General features: G+C 38.1%; 1 protein-coding gene across 1 annotated transcript in view; it reads left to right on the plus strand.

Moving 5' to 3' along the window:
• TRIM66 (tripartite motif containing 66) overlaps nucleotides 1-14,186 on the plus strand; it is a 49,879-nt gene extending 35,693 nt beyond the window's left edge. Inside the window, 11 exon segments of the mRNA XM_083838162.1 lie at nucleotides 1,228-1,488; nucleotides 1,709-1,937; nucleotides 5,102-5,162; nucleotides 5,884-6,061; nucleotides 6,881-7,191; nucleotides 8,768-8,891; nucleotides 11,277-11,351; nucleotides 12,532-12,684; nucleotides 13,301-13,519; nucleotides 13,837-13,845; nucleotides 13,847-14,186. Coding sequence (XP_083694288.1) covers nucleotides 1,228-1,488; nucleotides 1,709-1,937; nucleotides 5,102-5,162; nucleotides 5,884-6,061; nucleotides 6,881-7,191; nucleotides 8,768-8,891; nucleotides 11,277-11,351; nucleotides 12,532-12,684; nucleotides 13,301-13,519; nucleotides 13,837-13,845; nucleotides 13,847-13,897 — 1,671 coding nt within the window. The 3' untranslated portion in view covers nucleotides 13,898-14,186.
• Nucleotides 14,187-16,307: the final 2,121 nt, after the last annotated feature.

Raw genomic sequence — 16,307 nt, forward strand, 5'->3', positions numbered from 1 at the left:
TCTAGACTACTGTTTTTACCACTGCCAGATTAAGATGGACAAAGTTATCAACATCAAAAATGGAGTGGCAGTTGAGAATTAAATTAATTAAATCTATAAAATGGGTCCTGTCTCAGATTCACTTCTAAGTCACAGGCCCCAGCAGAAAAATCAGTACAATGAAATTAAACTCTAATTCAGATGCAATCAACGCATTTCTTTTTGTCTTGATTTATATTATAATGAGTGCTACTTACTGTATTGTAGTCAAATGGAAAGGATTTATTCAGTCAATTACCATGGGTAATGAAACACCAATGAACTATGATGAAGTAAATGGAAAATTACATATCGAAATGACACAGATCTCTGTACTTCTTAAGGCTGCTTATATTTGCTTTATATGGATGCTAGCAGAGATGTGATTTCAGTTCAGTCACAAGTTCCTGGCTGTAAGGGAGCTTAAGGAAATCACTTAAATGGGGTGGATTTGTTTTGTTTTGCATAACAGTGTTTCTGTATTTCTAATGGTGACGAGTCATGAGATAGTAGCAAATTTATATTGCTAAAACTGTTACTTCAGAGTCTTTAGTAAATAGGCTTCTCCTTTTCTTTCGAAGCTAGACATGTACATCCTTTCCTTCTTAATACACAGAATATGCTTTTGGGGTTACACTATGATATTTAAATGGCAAGTGTCTTCAGTTTTAATGAAACAGACTCACTACCATAAAGTGTTTGGCATCATAAAGTAACAATAGTTTCATCTGTTTATGTCAGATCTTAATCTTATTTTTTCTAAAACTTCATCCTGAGTAAAATGATCTGATGATTGCTGAATAAGATGATAAAATTTGTGGTCTGAATCTTATTCCTCATGGAATGGCTTAATGGAAATTAGTAGGGTTGATATTAAAGATAAATTTAATACAGTGTTCTACCTGCTTAAGTTTCCCATTCATTGTAGGAAGTTAAAAATCAGGATCCCTGGGAGTGATCAAAGGATGACGGTTTTTCTAAATCACAGAAGAGTAACATGGGCGTCTCCTTTTCCAGTTTTCACTTTTAATGATGGAAACTGTAAAGCTTCTGGAAATGGTGTCCGATTACAATAGATACTCTCATGACCTTGTGACTCAACTGCTACATTACCTACAGCTGAAACAGCATCTCATCCATTACAGAAATAACAGCAACATTTTGCTGCCAGAAAACTGATTAACATACTGTTTTTATTTCTTTTCCCAGCGTTCAGCATCATTAAGCATTGTGGGCTTTTCAAACGATTTAGAAATGGAACTACCTTCAACAAGGTTATCTAGGTCAGCTGATCCACAGATACAAGGTGTGGCCGCTGTAGCACTTGGTTCATCCCCGAACACCCATTGTGACTGTGATACTCCACCAGAACCAGTACCCAGCTACAGCTTAGTACGGGGCAGAGCTCCAGGTGACCTGAGCCCTGGCCTTGCACCAGGTGATGCACTCCAGAGCAGCGCTAAGTGCAAGGTAGGAATCACTCAAACTTCTCTACTGAAAAGGAATCCATTTTCATTGGCAGCACACATTATTGTTAGTCAGTTAAAAGCGCCTGTTTCAGTTAAGTACAGTTTTGCTTCAAGCTTCAATCAGTCTTCAAGCTGGTACTTGAAGACTGATTACAAATTGTTTGCTTAAGGTGGAAACAAAGAAAATTAATTATAAAATTTGATATTTTTTTCCCCTGAAGCTGGAAAATGAAGACTTGAATACTGTGGATCATCCTCTAGAAAACAGCATGGCCTCTGATGGGCAAGATGTAGTAAATGAATTAAGTCTTTCTATGCAAAAAGTGCTGGAAGAACCTATTAATCTTTCGGTCAAAAAATCTCAGCGTTGTAATTCTCCTTCTGAAGTGCTCAGCAAAAATTCTTCCCTGCCTGTGAATGACAGAATGAGACAACTTAGAAATGAAGAAGGTACCAGGCTTTTCATTGTTTCATTTAGGTTTGGGAGTTTTTTCTTATCACTGTGCATTACAAGCATTACAAAACAGTATGCGTTTTAATGTACTTTCATAAATGTGTTTTTCCATCAAACTTCAAATATTATCAAGTACTTAATCCAATGGAAAAGCGTGCTTGATTTCATTTGTGAAGAAAAACTTGGAAATTATATGCCTTGAATTTGTAATATCCTTCATCTCTGAACAAGAAATGAGTGTGTCTATGTGAAGTACCTGGAGTTTTAGTTCTCTTAAAAGCACTTCCTGTTAATGAGACCTGTCGTTATGACTATTGAAGAGCTGGTTTTAAGAGTCCAAATTCAATTGAGGAAAAAAAAAACAACTTCCAAAATATAATGTGCTTTCTGCTAAGTCCTTCACATCAGTCATATAGCAAAATTTTGTAAGGTTAATATATTGTACAGTATGTGCTTTTGCTTGGCTCTTCTACTGTGGAACATTCCCTTCAGCCAAGGCCTATTTCTTCAGTCTTAATGGAGAATTAGACCTTACTTAACTCTTTTCATGGGCAAATTGCCAGCATCCTTGTGCTATACTGTAAAGCCTCATTCCTGCAAACTCTAAAAGTCAATGGGACTATTCATGCAAGCAAGGGATTTCAGGATCAAGCTGTTATTCTGTGACTTATGCCAATATTTGGCTGCTTTTCTCTGTAAAAGATGAATTAATATTTCTATCTTCATGCTGTATTTTTATACAGAGAATTCTAATTAGTACAAAGAAGGCCTAGTTCAGTGAGCCAAGGAAATGTATTTGTCTTCTCTTATATGTACTATGCCAAACTGTGACAATTATGCCACAATCAGCTGTAAGCTGGAAGTAGTAAGGATCAGCTGCACCCCTAAAAAGCTGTGCCTCAGGCAGGTTAAGCCACTTTGAGACGAGCAGTTTTGTAGTATTTGGTTTGGGTTGTGTGACACTATACACAGAAAACAGTCCCAGCATGCAGAATCACGCGATCCATAACAGACACTACAAATTTGCTCTGAGCAGGGATGGGAAGACTGGAGCGTTGACTTCAATGCTGCTCCCTTTCCACAAGGAAGGATCAGTAGTGAGTAATTCCCATCCTGCTCTCTGTCTGAAGAAGTGCAGTGAAGGGAGACCTAAGGAGATGTCGTCATGGTGTGCAGCATGCATCAGTGAGAGATTCTCTGTTGCAGAGGTAGCATATCTTTGCTAGAGGCTCTCTGTAGGACTAACTGGCTTCAGCAGTGCTGTGCTGCCAAAACCCACTCCTTTTGGTGTGCATGTCCAGTGGCTTATCCTTTTTTTAATATCAAATCTAAACATTGCAGCTTAATTTACAGCAAAACACTTCTTATCCTAATCCCTAAGGGATGTGGTAAAATTGTACATCGTTTCATCATTTTTCTTCATACAGCCTCTTTTCTTCTTATCATGGTTTGCGCAGATCCTCCCACCCCTTTCCTAGACTAAACAAATCTGATGATTTCAGGCTCTCCTCATGGCTCAGTTGTTTTTTTTTTTTTTTTTTAAACCACCTCATTCCTTCTGTGGTATTCTGGGCTCTCTGCAATTAGAGTACTGCCCACAGCTGAATACAGTGTTGCAGCAGAGGCCTGTGGGGTGCTGAGCAGCGCAGGGTATCGGCTTCCTGTGTTTTACATTCCTCACTACTGGTAATACACTGCAGGATGGCATTTGCCTTCTTTTGCAGCAGCATTACATGATTGACTTGCATGTAGTGAATGGTATAGCATTAACCTTTAGTTCCTTCTACAGAGCAGTTCCCTAGTCAAGTTAATTTCCTTTGTGATTTCATTCCTCTGATCCTTCCTTCATAAGCATAGGACTTGGAGTTGTCTCAATTCAGTCATGCTGATTTAGATTTTTTTTTTTTAATGTATTAAGATAATTTTTGGATTGTCAACATTCTCCAAAGTGCTTGCAACCCCTCTCGGTTGGTGTCTTCCACATTTTTTATAAGTACTCTTACTTCATGAACCAAGTTACTGATGGAAATGTTGAATAATGTTAGGACCCCAGCACCACTGGAACATCCTCTGGTTTGACAGTGTACAAGAGCTACTCCTTCAGCTAAGTGTGCAGTCACACCTTAGTAATTCTGTCCAGAGCCTTGACTGCCAACCTTCACCTGAGCAACAGTCACAGGCGAATAACGCATTGGAGTGACATGACATACACCTTTCCTTGTTAGTCTTGATTGTTTTGTGTTTCCTATGACTGGGAACAACAAGAGAATATCTTAGAGGCACATTGCTCTTAAGCAATGGGCTAGGGACCATTGGCCTGCGCTAGATTATCTAAAAAATTATGTTTCGATGGCGCTTACTTGTCTCCAGATAGACATGATATTTGGTTTATTTTCTTGTTAGTATTATCTATGTCAAAATAATTCCTAACAAAGTATGGAGGTTGTCAGTGGACTGATGTTTACAGGGGCATCTGTTGGAGCATTCATCTCTACCCCCCCCATTCCATCTCTCCGAAGCTGCTTTGTTACTGGTGTCTAATATCAGTCAAGAGCTACAGTTACGAACATGCTTATGTAATAGAAAATTTTGAATTGACATGTTTATATGTTACATATTTTGGAGGGTATAAAGGAATCCTATAGGATAGCTTTTGTCCCTAAGAGACAGATGGGAGGCATGATTTCTTTTCTGTTTCCAGTAACTAGAATTATCCAGGAGCTTCTAAGCATGGAACAGGAGACTGCAAAGACTTACTGAGGTCTGAATGCTTGAGGCTCAGGAGGTCTGTTGTTGTCAAGTGAAAAATGTATGGCAAAGAGGATTACTTACATTGTTCCCTGTACATGGATGAATGTGTCATGTCTGTGTATGTCTGTAATACCATACGAACGTAACCATTTCCACAAAATATTTGGGAAAGGCTCCTCATATTCAATACAGAAACTGTGGTTGAAAGCAAAGAGAGAGAGAAAGACTGTATCCCAGAATAGAAAACAGCACACACATTTGATATACATATAGATGAAATGATTCCATAATTCACTTATGATATCATATTAAACACCAGTCAGAAGTACATGAATATTGAAGTACTTTCTACACTAATCTGACTCTGATATTATAAATATTTTATTCATTTTCTTATCTTCTGTTCCAGATTCCAGTAACTGTGAAAAGGAACATTTAGAAATGGATATGAAAAGCAATCAGGATGTCAGGTAACAGTCTTTTCTATAGAAAAGCACTGGCCATGAAATTTTATGCGTGTGTTTAGAAAATTTCTCATACTCATTAATGGAAAACTTGTTTTAAAAAGAATGCAAGATTCCTTATAGATAATAATTCTGAAAGTTATGAAGTATTTTCTTAAACTTGAAAACAATTTAAAACAAGTGGTGAGTTCATGCATTTCTGTTCTCTTGTGATTTTTCAGAATGTTTAAATATTTGCACTTATCTCATTTGAACAACTATGAGCTGTTTAGCCCCAATTAAACCTAAATATATATATATATATATATATAATGGTAACAGTGTTAACATTATCTTGAATTTCATAAAATTTTGTGTTTTTTTGCTATTGCTGTGATAAGATTTTAAAATAAAGTTGAGTGATATGCTGTATTCTTATTTAAAGCCAGCCACACCGAAAAGCATCAAACCAGGCTTGAATTGAGATGATTAAAACCAATACATTTGAGGATAGTCAGGGAAAGATTTTAGGACAGAAGTTAATAATGCATTTGCACACACCGTTAAATGAATATTCTTGTATTCCAATTTCTTAAAGAATCGACATGTGAAAAGCTTTTCAGATTTTAGCCAGCAGAGTCACAAAGGAAAACGAGAACAAACAATTGTACATGGAAAATGTTGAAACTGAGTAGGGAGGAGAATTTTGTGGAATATGACTTAATTTAACCATGTTTCATTTTAATAGTAGCTCTGGCCCTAGAGAGCTGAAGATCCCTTATGTGAGACTGGAACGTCTGAAGATACATGCATCAGAATCCGGGGAGCTCCCAGTTTTTAAGCTCCAGCCACAGGAGAGTGAGCAGGAGGGCAGTTTCCTCTTGATAATTGAATGTGGGACCCAGTCTTCAAGCATGGCTATAAGAGTGAGTGAAATTTGTTTGAAGTTTTACCTGCTTTCTCATTATTATTTCTCTGGCTTATATTCATAGTTACTGAAAGTTATTATAAACTAAACAGGTCTGTTTATAAGTACTCTTATAATTCATTTCACCCTCATACACTTCTGTGATGGGCTGAAGTAAGAGGATGCAGCTTTTGTTTGCTGCACAGCTCCCTGTTACTTCCATTTCTGAGAAGTCTGTTTCATCAGATAGCTGTAGTGTTTTTGTGTTCTAACAGTCTGGATTGCCTGTCTAGTCACAAATATAGGAAAATAATTTAAAACTAACCTAAATGCATATTCAGGCATGGCATCTTTGGATGATAGGAACCAATTCCAGAAATTACAGTGTTACAGATTTTTAAAAAGCTTAATATTCTATCACTTCACCAAAGTCTTAAATGTGAATTTCTTGTCACAGAAGAAAATTGGAATTTCTGTTGGGAAGAAAAAAAATGTCCTCTCTTTTTTTTTTCTTGAGCTGTTTCCCATAAAACTTGCATCTTGCAGAGGTGCTGCATACAGTTACCATAAAGAGCATATAAGCTTGTTTCTGTGACATGAAATCTATGCAACTCTGTCTGTGTTATGATACTGTGGTATGTGGAGGAAGTGGCTTGACCAAGATGACCTGGCCAACCAGTGTCAGATTCTGAGCTGAGCATAAGCCTGCTAAAACTCAGTGCCCTCTCCAGTAGGGTTCACTGTAGAGAAACTATGTTTTTCTGCAGGCAAGTACTGCTGTTATATGCTTAGATATGAAAATGATGACTGTGTGATCCCAGATTTTTCTTCCTTTAAGATAAATAAAGATAGTCCACCTGAAGGACTGAAATGCAAAGAGGAGAACACGGAAGACAGAAAATTTATTATAACCCAGGCTGCAGGACAGATACAATCTCCTCCTGTAGGTACTCTACCTTCTGATCAGAAGCTCAGTAATGGTACCTCCATCACGATGAAAAAATCGCCAGTCACTCAGGAAGTCAATACAATTGAGAATGAAGATTTCTGTGCTGTGTGTCTTAATGGAGGAGAACTGTTGTGTTGTGATCACTGCCCCAAGGTCTTCCATCTCTCCTGCCATGTTCCAGCTCTGCTCAGCTTTCCAGTGTATGTATGACATTTCACTAATGTGCTCCATTTCTGCTTACTGCCTTGGGGTAGAATATTTCCTCAGAGATGTAAATGTCAGCCTAACACAAGGGCAAGGACTGCATCTCTACTTACCTTTTTTGTTATTTTCTTACAAAGGAAAGAATTGTCTTACTTTCATCTAGTTTCAAGTATGTATTAACAACAATCATTTCCATGCTTTTCCTGCAGTTAGCTGGCCAGTACAACAAAGGAAGTGGCAGACCTAAGCTTTAAAATCATTCTTACAACTTTCTGGAGAAAAAGTAAAATTCTAACTCTCATGTAACATTGGTGGTATAGATGTCAACTCTTTCCTGCAAGAACAGTGACTTGCACAAGTACAGGGGCAATCAGTGAGCTCGACAGTAAAAAAAAAAAAAAAAAAAAAAAATAATAAAAATATATATATATATAATAATAATGTTCAGTTTTCCAGACAGGTCTGGGGGAAATTTAGGACTACTGAGGCTTTTGTTGGCAGCGTTTAGGACATGGGTTTCCTAAGACATATAGTCTCATATAGCAACTTGTCACAGACAAATTTTATGTGACAAAGATCCAGAGTTAGGTATGTGTCCACATAGCAAACTTAAGAAGTGGGACTGTGTGAAAAATGTGCATTATTGGTGTTGTATAATTCTGAATTCAGTTATAAGTTTTTCAGTTATAGGTGGGACCAAAGACTTCATTTGTGCCAAGGCCAAATAACTGTCTCAGCTGACCAAAATACCTTCTGGGATACTAGTTTGGAGGTTCTGGCTTGTTCTTTCTGTTAAGAAAGCAGAAAGTTCCATGGTTTGGCTTTTCCTTCTTTTCTCTAAGAGCTAAGTCATTATTAACCTTTTGTTTTAAAACACTGTGAAAAAATAGTTTTCCTTATACAATAAATTTCCTAAGCAATTAAATTCTAATTAAATTAAATTCTAATGAAGTAAGTTAGTTCCTCTAACTAAACCTCTGTATTGATAGGTCTGTAATATACCATTGTCTTTGAGGTCCTGATGTTGCACAAGTTCCATCACCATTCTCATGAAGTTCTTCAAGGGGGTTCTGAAAATAGATAGGAAGGGCAGTTATGCTCATGCAGAACTATGTCTATTTGGTTTGGGATCCTATGTACTAGCACGCATTATGACTTTTGTGATAATGTTAATTTATTTGATAATTGATATATTATCTAATGGAGCTGCTTTTTTTTTCTTGTGACCCTACTGTTGGCTGTATTTCCTTTCCTTAATATATATATATATATATATATATATTTAAACAGAACTTGAGTCAGTATAGCTGCACGCTTTGCTGCTATGTAATTTCAAACACTTAATATTTTGTGTTTCTCTTTCTGTAAACAAGAAAGTGTAATAAGTAGAATGTGGAATTACTACGCTTCTAATTATATTTAAATCTCTTGAAGAACATCTAATAGAATGGGCTTAAGATTGCGTACAGTTGTAATACAAGTTAAGAATGAGAACTGAATTTCTGAAGTTTGTTATTTGACAAGGTAGCTCACCAAATTTCACACAATTTTGTTTGTTTGTTTGTTTTGCAGGGGCGAATGGGTGTGTACACTTTGCCGTAATCCAGTGAAGCCAGAGGTAGAATATGACTGTGAAAACACACGCTACGGCCACAGTTACAATGCACAGTATGGCCTTGATGATTATGATCAGAAGGTGGGAATAACTATATACTGTTACTCTGTAGGGAAGGAAATACGATCTCAGCATGAGACTTTGCCTCTTCATTGGAAAGTTGACTATTTTGCCTTGATTCCTTCTAGAATGTTTCAGAGGATAGTAAATACACCAAAAGTGGCGTTAATATTCAGTTATATCATTCTATTCTTTCTAGAAAGTTGCTGTTTAATTTAAAATGAACGTTATGCTATAGAAAAGTGAAACTGGCAGATCTGGAATTCTCTTCTGCTTTGAACAGAGAAGTTGTACTCAGCAGCAGAGCAACCTTCCCTGTGTCAACTTTGCTTGGCACTCTGCCACTTAATCTCTCTTCTTCAAGACTTGGCACCCTCTCAGCCGTCTGTTTAGGCCAGTTGTAATGATATTTGCTGATGTGGATGCTTTCTGACTCTCAGTTGGATTGCCATCATCTTATTGTCTTCATATGGACCATTGATCCCCTTTAGGATGACATCTAGGCCCTGTTAACCCAGCCTAGATGGAAGTTAATCCTTTTACATCCCCATTACCAGTTTCCTCTACCAAATCTCTTATGAAAAATACCTTTTCTTAAGTCTGATTGGTAACAGGAAGCCAGAAAATCCAAATAGACGTTCTGAGTATATTAGTAACAGCTGGACAGGGAGGGTGAGTTCACACAGCTGCATGCAGATGCTGAGCTTGCCCTACACAAATGAAATCTAGGATAAGGCACTGTACATAAAGGAAACAGCAATTATTCCCAGAGCACTGCAGCTCGTTGGCAAGGCTGAAGAGCCTAGCTGCAGCACTGCACAAATTCATCCATGCTATTTCCAGACCTGAGTGACTGTGTCCTTAAAGAGCTAGACATAACTTCTGGACATTTATGTGATCCCTCATTGCATTGTGTACAACTGGCCAGAAATAGCTGTTATCTGGGTGTTGATTTGTGAAGTTCTTTTTAGAAAATGGAATTGATTAGAAACTTCTTTTCTTAGTGAGAAAATGTGGCTTATAACTATTTTGTAGTGCATTTCTTGTAATCAGTTTGGTGGGGGGGAACAAAGGAAGACTTTGGAAGGAACAAAGGAAGACTAGTATAAGTATTTTGCAACTTAATGATTAAACAGCTTACATCCATTTGTATGTATCATAGATCACAGAATGGTTTGGATTGGAAGGGAATTTAAAGATCATCCAGTTCCAACCCTGTGCCATGGGCAGGAACACCTCCCACCAGACCAGGTTGCACAAAGCCCCATCTAGCCTGGCCTCGAACGCTTCCAGGGATGGGGCATCCACAGCTTCTCTGGGCAACTTGTTCCAGTGCCTCACCACCCTCTGAGTGAATAATTTCTTCCTGATATCTAATCTAAATCTGCCTTCTCTTAGTTTAAAGCCATTCCCCCTTGTTCTATCACTGCACTCACAGACAAGAAGTCTGTCCTCAGCTTTCCTGTAGGCCCCCTTTAGGTACTGGAAGGTCACTGTAAGGTCTTCCTGGAGCCTTCTCTTCTCCCGAGTGAACAACCCCAACTCTCTCAGCCTGTGAATATAGGAGAGGTGCTCCAGCCCCTTGATCATCTTTGTGGACGTCCTCTGGACTCATTCTAATACTTTCATGTCCTTTTTGTGCTGGGAGCCCCAGAGCTGAACGCAGCATTCCAGGTGGGGTCTCACAAGAGCAGAGTAGAGGGAGAGAATCACCTCCCTTGCCCTGCTGGTCACTCTGCTTTTGATGCAGCCCAGGACACAGTTGGCTTTCTGGGCTGTAAGTGCACATTGCCAGCTCATGTCGAGCTTCTTGTCAACCAACACCCCCAGGTTCTCCTCATCATGGCTGAATTTCAATTATTCTCTGCCCAGCCTGTATTTGTGCTTGGGATTGCCCCAGCCTAGAAGCTGGGTATCAATAGCAGGAAGGGCTATCAACAATGCCATCAACAAAGCCATCATCAATGGCTATCAACAGCAGGAATGGCTATCAACAGCATGAAGTATTTTCCATTTAACTGTTTCAACACTGCTGCTGCTTTTCTTTTAGATAAGAGCCAAGGAATAGATCTGGAGTACAGAAAGAGTTAGTGACAGTGATGAATTCCCAAGAGTTTCCAGGAAAGACACATGCACACAAAATACATTGCAAAATGTTTCGTTTCTTCCATTTCTTTTACTATCCTCACTTTCAAAACTACAAAAAACAAACAAACAAAACAAAAACAAACAAAAAAAGAGTCAAAATGTTCCCCAGATTAGAATGAAGCATGCTGTTTTGCATCAGAAATGTACAGGCTACATAAAAACTCCCTGTGTCATTACCATGATTGATTAGCTAAGTGCAAGAGTGAAACTGACTTGTTTTGAATTATTATTTTTTTTTTCCAAAATTGACTTCTACAGAAGTGTGAAAAGCTGGTGCTTTCCCTGTTCTGCAGTAGTCTGAGCCTCCCATTCCATGAACCCGTCAGCCCTCTGGTAAGTACTGAACACATCTCCATCAGAGGGAAGCCAAAGAATACTCTGGTAGACCTCATGAGTTTCTCCTTTGTCTTCTTGAAATATACTAATTGCATTTTTTTTCTAACTAACTTCGCTTCCTAGGTGGGGGTGGCTGTTTCCCACTTCCAAGTGCTTTGAAGTGTCAGATTTGAGTCAGGTAAATGCTGGCAAACGTTCTCAGGCAAGGTTTGAGTGTCAGTTTAAGACAATGGTATGGATACTAAGGGTATGTAAGGTGTTCAAGTGATAAAGGAAGTTGCATACAGCAACAGTGTCGTACTATTGCCAGAGGAGTGGTCTGCTTCTGAAATAACCCTGTACTCCCTGTTTTCTGGTCTGTTGCACAAAGGCAGTCGTGACTGTGTTCACGGGAAGGTGTGGAGCCTGACTGCTGTTTCATCCATGTACTCAGCTGTTAACTGGCTGCTTTATGGACGTGGTAGATTCATGTGATTTTAACAGGGGAACACAATGTGAGACAAGTTGAAGGAGAAAAATGAGAGAATAACAGGAGTGTTTATGTGAAGAAACAGTCCAAATAACTCTCTATATGTATATGTATATATATATATATATATATGTAAAACCAACACATTCTAATAAAGCTTGCAATGAACTTACGGAACACATTATCTAACAAGTAAATTCTGTTCCAGAAAGATTTATGGAGTGGGAAATCCTGGTAGCTGGTGCCATTGAAAAAGACTTTTGTTGAACTTTAGAAAGAGTGCATAGTAGCATATTTTTTAGTCACTCTTGGCAGACTATTACCCACAGTATCAGCTGCCAGTATCTCAGCACATTATTTTAAAAACTGCTAGGGGGAAATAGTAGCTAATTATCAATGTTACATATATTATTGATTATGGTTTAATGATGACATTTATATCTGGGGATAAACTTTAGGAAGTGAAAATAGCGAAGTAGTCCCTGAAGTGTGCTATTTTCAAGACCAATCTTGCAAGCAAGTATAGATTTAATCAAAGCTAAAGGCGTACAGGAAGACGATGTGCAAGCATAGCTAGCAGAAGATCAGAGCTCTCTTCCTTGCTGCAAGGAATCCTCTGCAGTGACTTCTGTCCAAACTACAAGCAGAAGTCACTGGACAGGAAATGTTTTAAAAAGGTTACATACCTGTATTTTATTCTTATTGCAGGCTCGACATTATTATCAGATCATAAAAAGGCCAATGGATTTGTCAATCATACGAAAAAAGCTGCAAAAAAAGGACAAGTTCCACTATTCTGCACCTGAGGAACTTGTGACTGATGTGCGTCTCATGTTTTGGAACTGTGCAAAGTTCAATTATGTACGTTTCTAATATACGTGGGTGAGGGGATACAACTTCTTGGAGGGTTACGCTTTCAGGCTGTCACAGTGGCATAATTCTGTTGGTTCCATTAACATCAGATATAGGACTAGGATAAGCAGGATGATTAATCAGTTTTACTCTTGGAGTTACATAGATTTATTTATTTATTTGTTTATTTAATGGCAAACTTGAGATACATGTGGATCCAAGAACTGGAGGTACATATAGATCTCAAATTAAAGAGGACATCTCAGCTGACAACTTCCTGGAATGATGCTGAGTTTACTGTGAGAAGCTATGCTTACCTAGCAAAATAGCTAGGAAAATTCGGGTGCATAGAAATTCCTAAGCGGTGGCAATGGCTATTCTTTCTAGTCCACTGCACATCTCTTTTTCTTAGAGGTGCAGAATCACTTCCCTTAATAGCAGCATCTGGTTTTTACTTACATTGTTAATGCAGAGGAGCTAATGGCCTGTAGAAAGAGTGCAGAAGACTAATGGAGATGTAGCAGACAGAACCAAGGCGAGACATTAGGGTAGGGTAGGCATTTGTTTCTGATCGTTGATGATTTCTTTGTGCAGGTAGACTGAATGGTTATTTATTCTTTTACAGCCAGATTCAGAGGTTGCTGAGGCTGGACGATGCTTAGATGTATTCTTTGAGAGCAAACTGAAGGAGATCTATCCAGATAGGCACTTTCCTTCAATGCAACAGGATGAGACTGATTCTGAAGAGGAGGAGAGCCAGAATAGCAAAATGCCCCCCCAAGATTTTCAGTGGCCATCGTATGGACAGGAGTGCATTCAGCCTAAAAGAAGACGGCGCCATGCTGTAAGATTGCAAAAACAAAAGCATTTGGTTGCTAAGTGGCCACCCTGCTAATTCTGTTTACAGCTACTGATGGGAAGTTTTGACAGTGCTGTGTGGGAAAACTGTCAAGCTTCTATCACAGAGATGTGATCAATTCTACAGTTTTATGTCAAGATCCTCTCAGTGGAATAAAGTGTCAGTTGTGTATAAACATGTGAGAGTGAACAAGTGAAGTCTCTCAGGCCACACAGTTATCTTCCTAGCAGAAAACTGTCATTTTTTTTTTTTTTTAAGACTAGGCTCTCTAGCTATTCATTGTTTGTTTCCTTTGTACACAGGAAAGTGAAAAAAAATAAAAGAATGATGTTTCAGCCAGCTAACAGCCTTCCTCAGGTATGACCTCCTGAAGATACCGGATTTACTATGAGGAATCCAGCAGAATAACTGACAGAGTTAAGGTGTGTGGGAGGAAAGCAAAGCACTCGGGCTGTTAATTGAAACTCTCCTAATCTGCTGACCATATGCCTTATTTCTACATCTTGAGGATAGATAACAGATCAAATGTGTTTCAATCTGTCAATATTCCATCTGTTAAATCATGTATGTGTTTTGCAGTGTTTACACTGAAGTACTAATGTTTTGGTGATAGGTAATCATGATTAATAATAAAAGTAACATGCTAATAATATTTAACTTTGCAGTACCTTTTTATAATCTGTTCAACATAGCATCTCTATTTTATAGAACACAGGTAACCATGTAAAAATCTTATAATGACAGTGAATTTTGGCCATGCTTTGTGATAAATACAATGTGTGGTCATAAGACATAATCCTGTTGTCTTATTCGATGATTTTTCTAGGAGCTTGACTCCTCGAAGCCTACGGGATACAGTCTAACGTGATTATCTGATTAGCTGCTTCTTTTGAAGCAGAGCATTTTCATTAAATCACTAAAGAGCTAGTACTAAAAGTGCTAATATTAAGGCTCATTGTGAGCTGTTTCTGAGTGCATACTGGATGCTGGGTTTGCAAGGAATGATTCTTCTGGTATCTAATTCATGCTCTGTAAAGCAGTGTGGGATTCCTTGGGTCCCAAAGGCAACATTTTTATACAACCCAAGCGAGTTGGTTTTCTTTAAAGCAGATATTGGACTAGATATATGAACTAGTCCAATAGTTAACTATGAAGCAACTAGGTAATTAAGAAGCAATTTACATGGTTATAGAAGTGCCTATAAAATAATATAATATATTCCAGATTTTCTCTTATTTCTGCTTATTTCTTGTAGTTGTGATTACTAGCAGTGCTAAAAGATAATGATAATGTGTGTATGTAGAAGTTGATACAGGATGAAAGGATGTCTAAGCTTTTGTTTTCCTAAGTTCCATGATGTATTGGCAAAACAACACCAACAGCTGAAAGAGCAACTTTGGAGTTCACTTGAGCAAAGGGTAGCATGTAATTTTAAAGCCTGAATGGTGGGATAGGTAACGAGACATGACACCTGATCAAAGTGATGGTTTGCAAGCTGCTTTCTACATCTTCCAGAAGAAGGTGAGCCAGATCCTCACATGGCTGATGCTTTCTTCCCATGTATGTGAGGGGCATCTTCCTTGTTAGAGCTCTGCCCAGCGGCGTAAAGCTGGGCTGTTTTCTGGCTTTGAGAGAGAAGAGTTGTTGAAGATCTCATACCCAATTAAAGTTCATTTTAATTGGCTTCCTGTAAATAAAGATGATATTTTCAGCATAGTTTATATGGGCTATTTGGTCTGGTAACCATGTATGTTATTTTAGATAACACTTTAAAGTAAAAGTTTATATACGAAACAATAAGATGTGAATGTTATATTCTAATATTCTACTATCTCTGTGACTTAGTTTGCCATTAACTTGGTAGTGAGCTGACGTTTTCTTTTGTTTGAAAAAATAAAATTCTGGATATTATAAGATGACTGGAAAACTGTGAGACCAAGGGACACTCTTTATATTTTCTGTATGTTAATTTCTATGTTTGCTTTCTGTCAAACTCATATTCTCAAAACAGTAGGTATCTTGGCACAAGGAAATGAGTGCAGGTTTGTAACTGAAGTAATCATGCTTATCTCTGCTACAGGTGTCAACTTCTTTCAGTTGGCAATTAATTCCCCCACCGAAGACCTATCTTTTAGCATTAATAGTACAAAAATGATATGCTGCATAGCCTTCAGCTAGGGGCAAAGGTAGAAATAGAAAAGACTAATCTCTTTTTCCTCTTTTCCTGGAAAAGTAGAGACAAGAACCTACTTCTGTTTCATAAAGGCTGTAAGTTTGTTAACTGTACCATTAGTTTTGGAGAATGCCTGTTTTAATCAAATGTATCAAGAATATATCATCTCTTTATTAAAAATAGAAGCATAACAGTTTATCACCATATATAAGATATTCTTTGGGTAAGTTCTGGCAGGACACTATGGCCTGAGCACTCTTAAGGGTAACTTGTTTTTTGTGATTACTTCTCTAAGACATAGCAACAGTTTTAAAAATATTCATAGTCTTTATGTCGTGCTGGTAAGCAAAATAAAAATTTAATTCAGATGTATCACTTCACCTACTTTCAATCCCAAGTCTGTGGGTAAGCAACTTCAGAAAGCACTGCATGTTGTAAGCATAACGTTATCCATTTCAGAGGTTGCCTTGAAATTGCTGGCTTGATATGTTCCTGCTGCTAGGCACCATACCACCAGGGCACAGAAATTCTTAGACTCTGTTGAAGTCCAGTTACACACTGGTACTGGCACTAAGAGGTATGAAAGGAAGGATCTCCCTT

The sequence above is a fragment of the Anser anser genome (genome assembly GCF_964211835.1).
Source record: "Anser anser genome assembly, chromosome: 5".
Taxonomy (NCBI): domain Eukaryota; kingdom Metazoa; phylum Chordata; class Aves; order Anseriformes; family Anatidae; genus Anser; species Anser anser.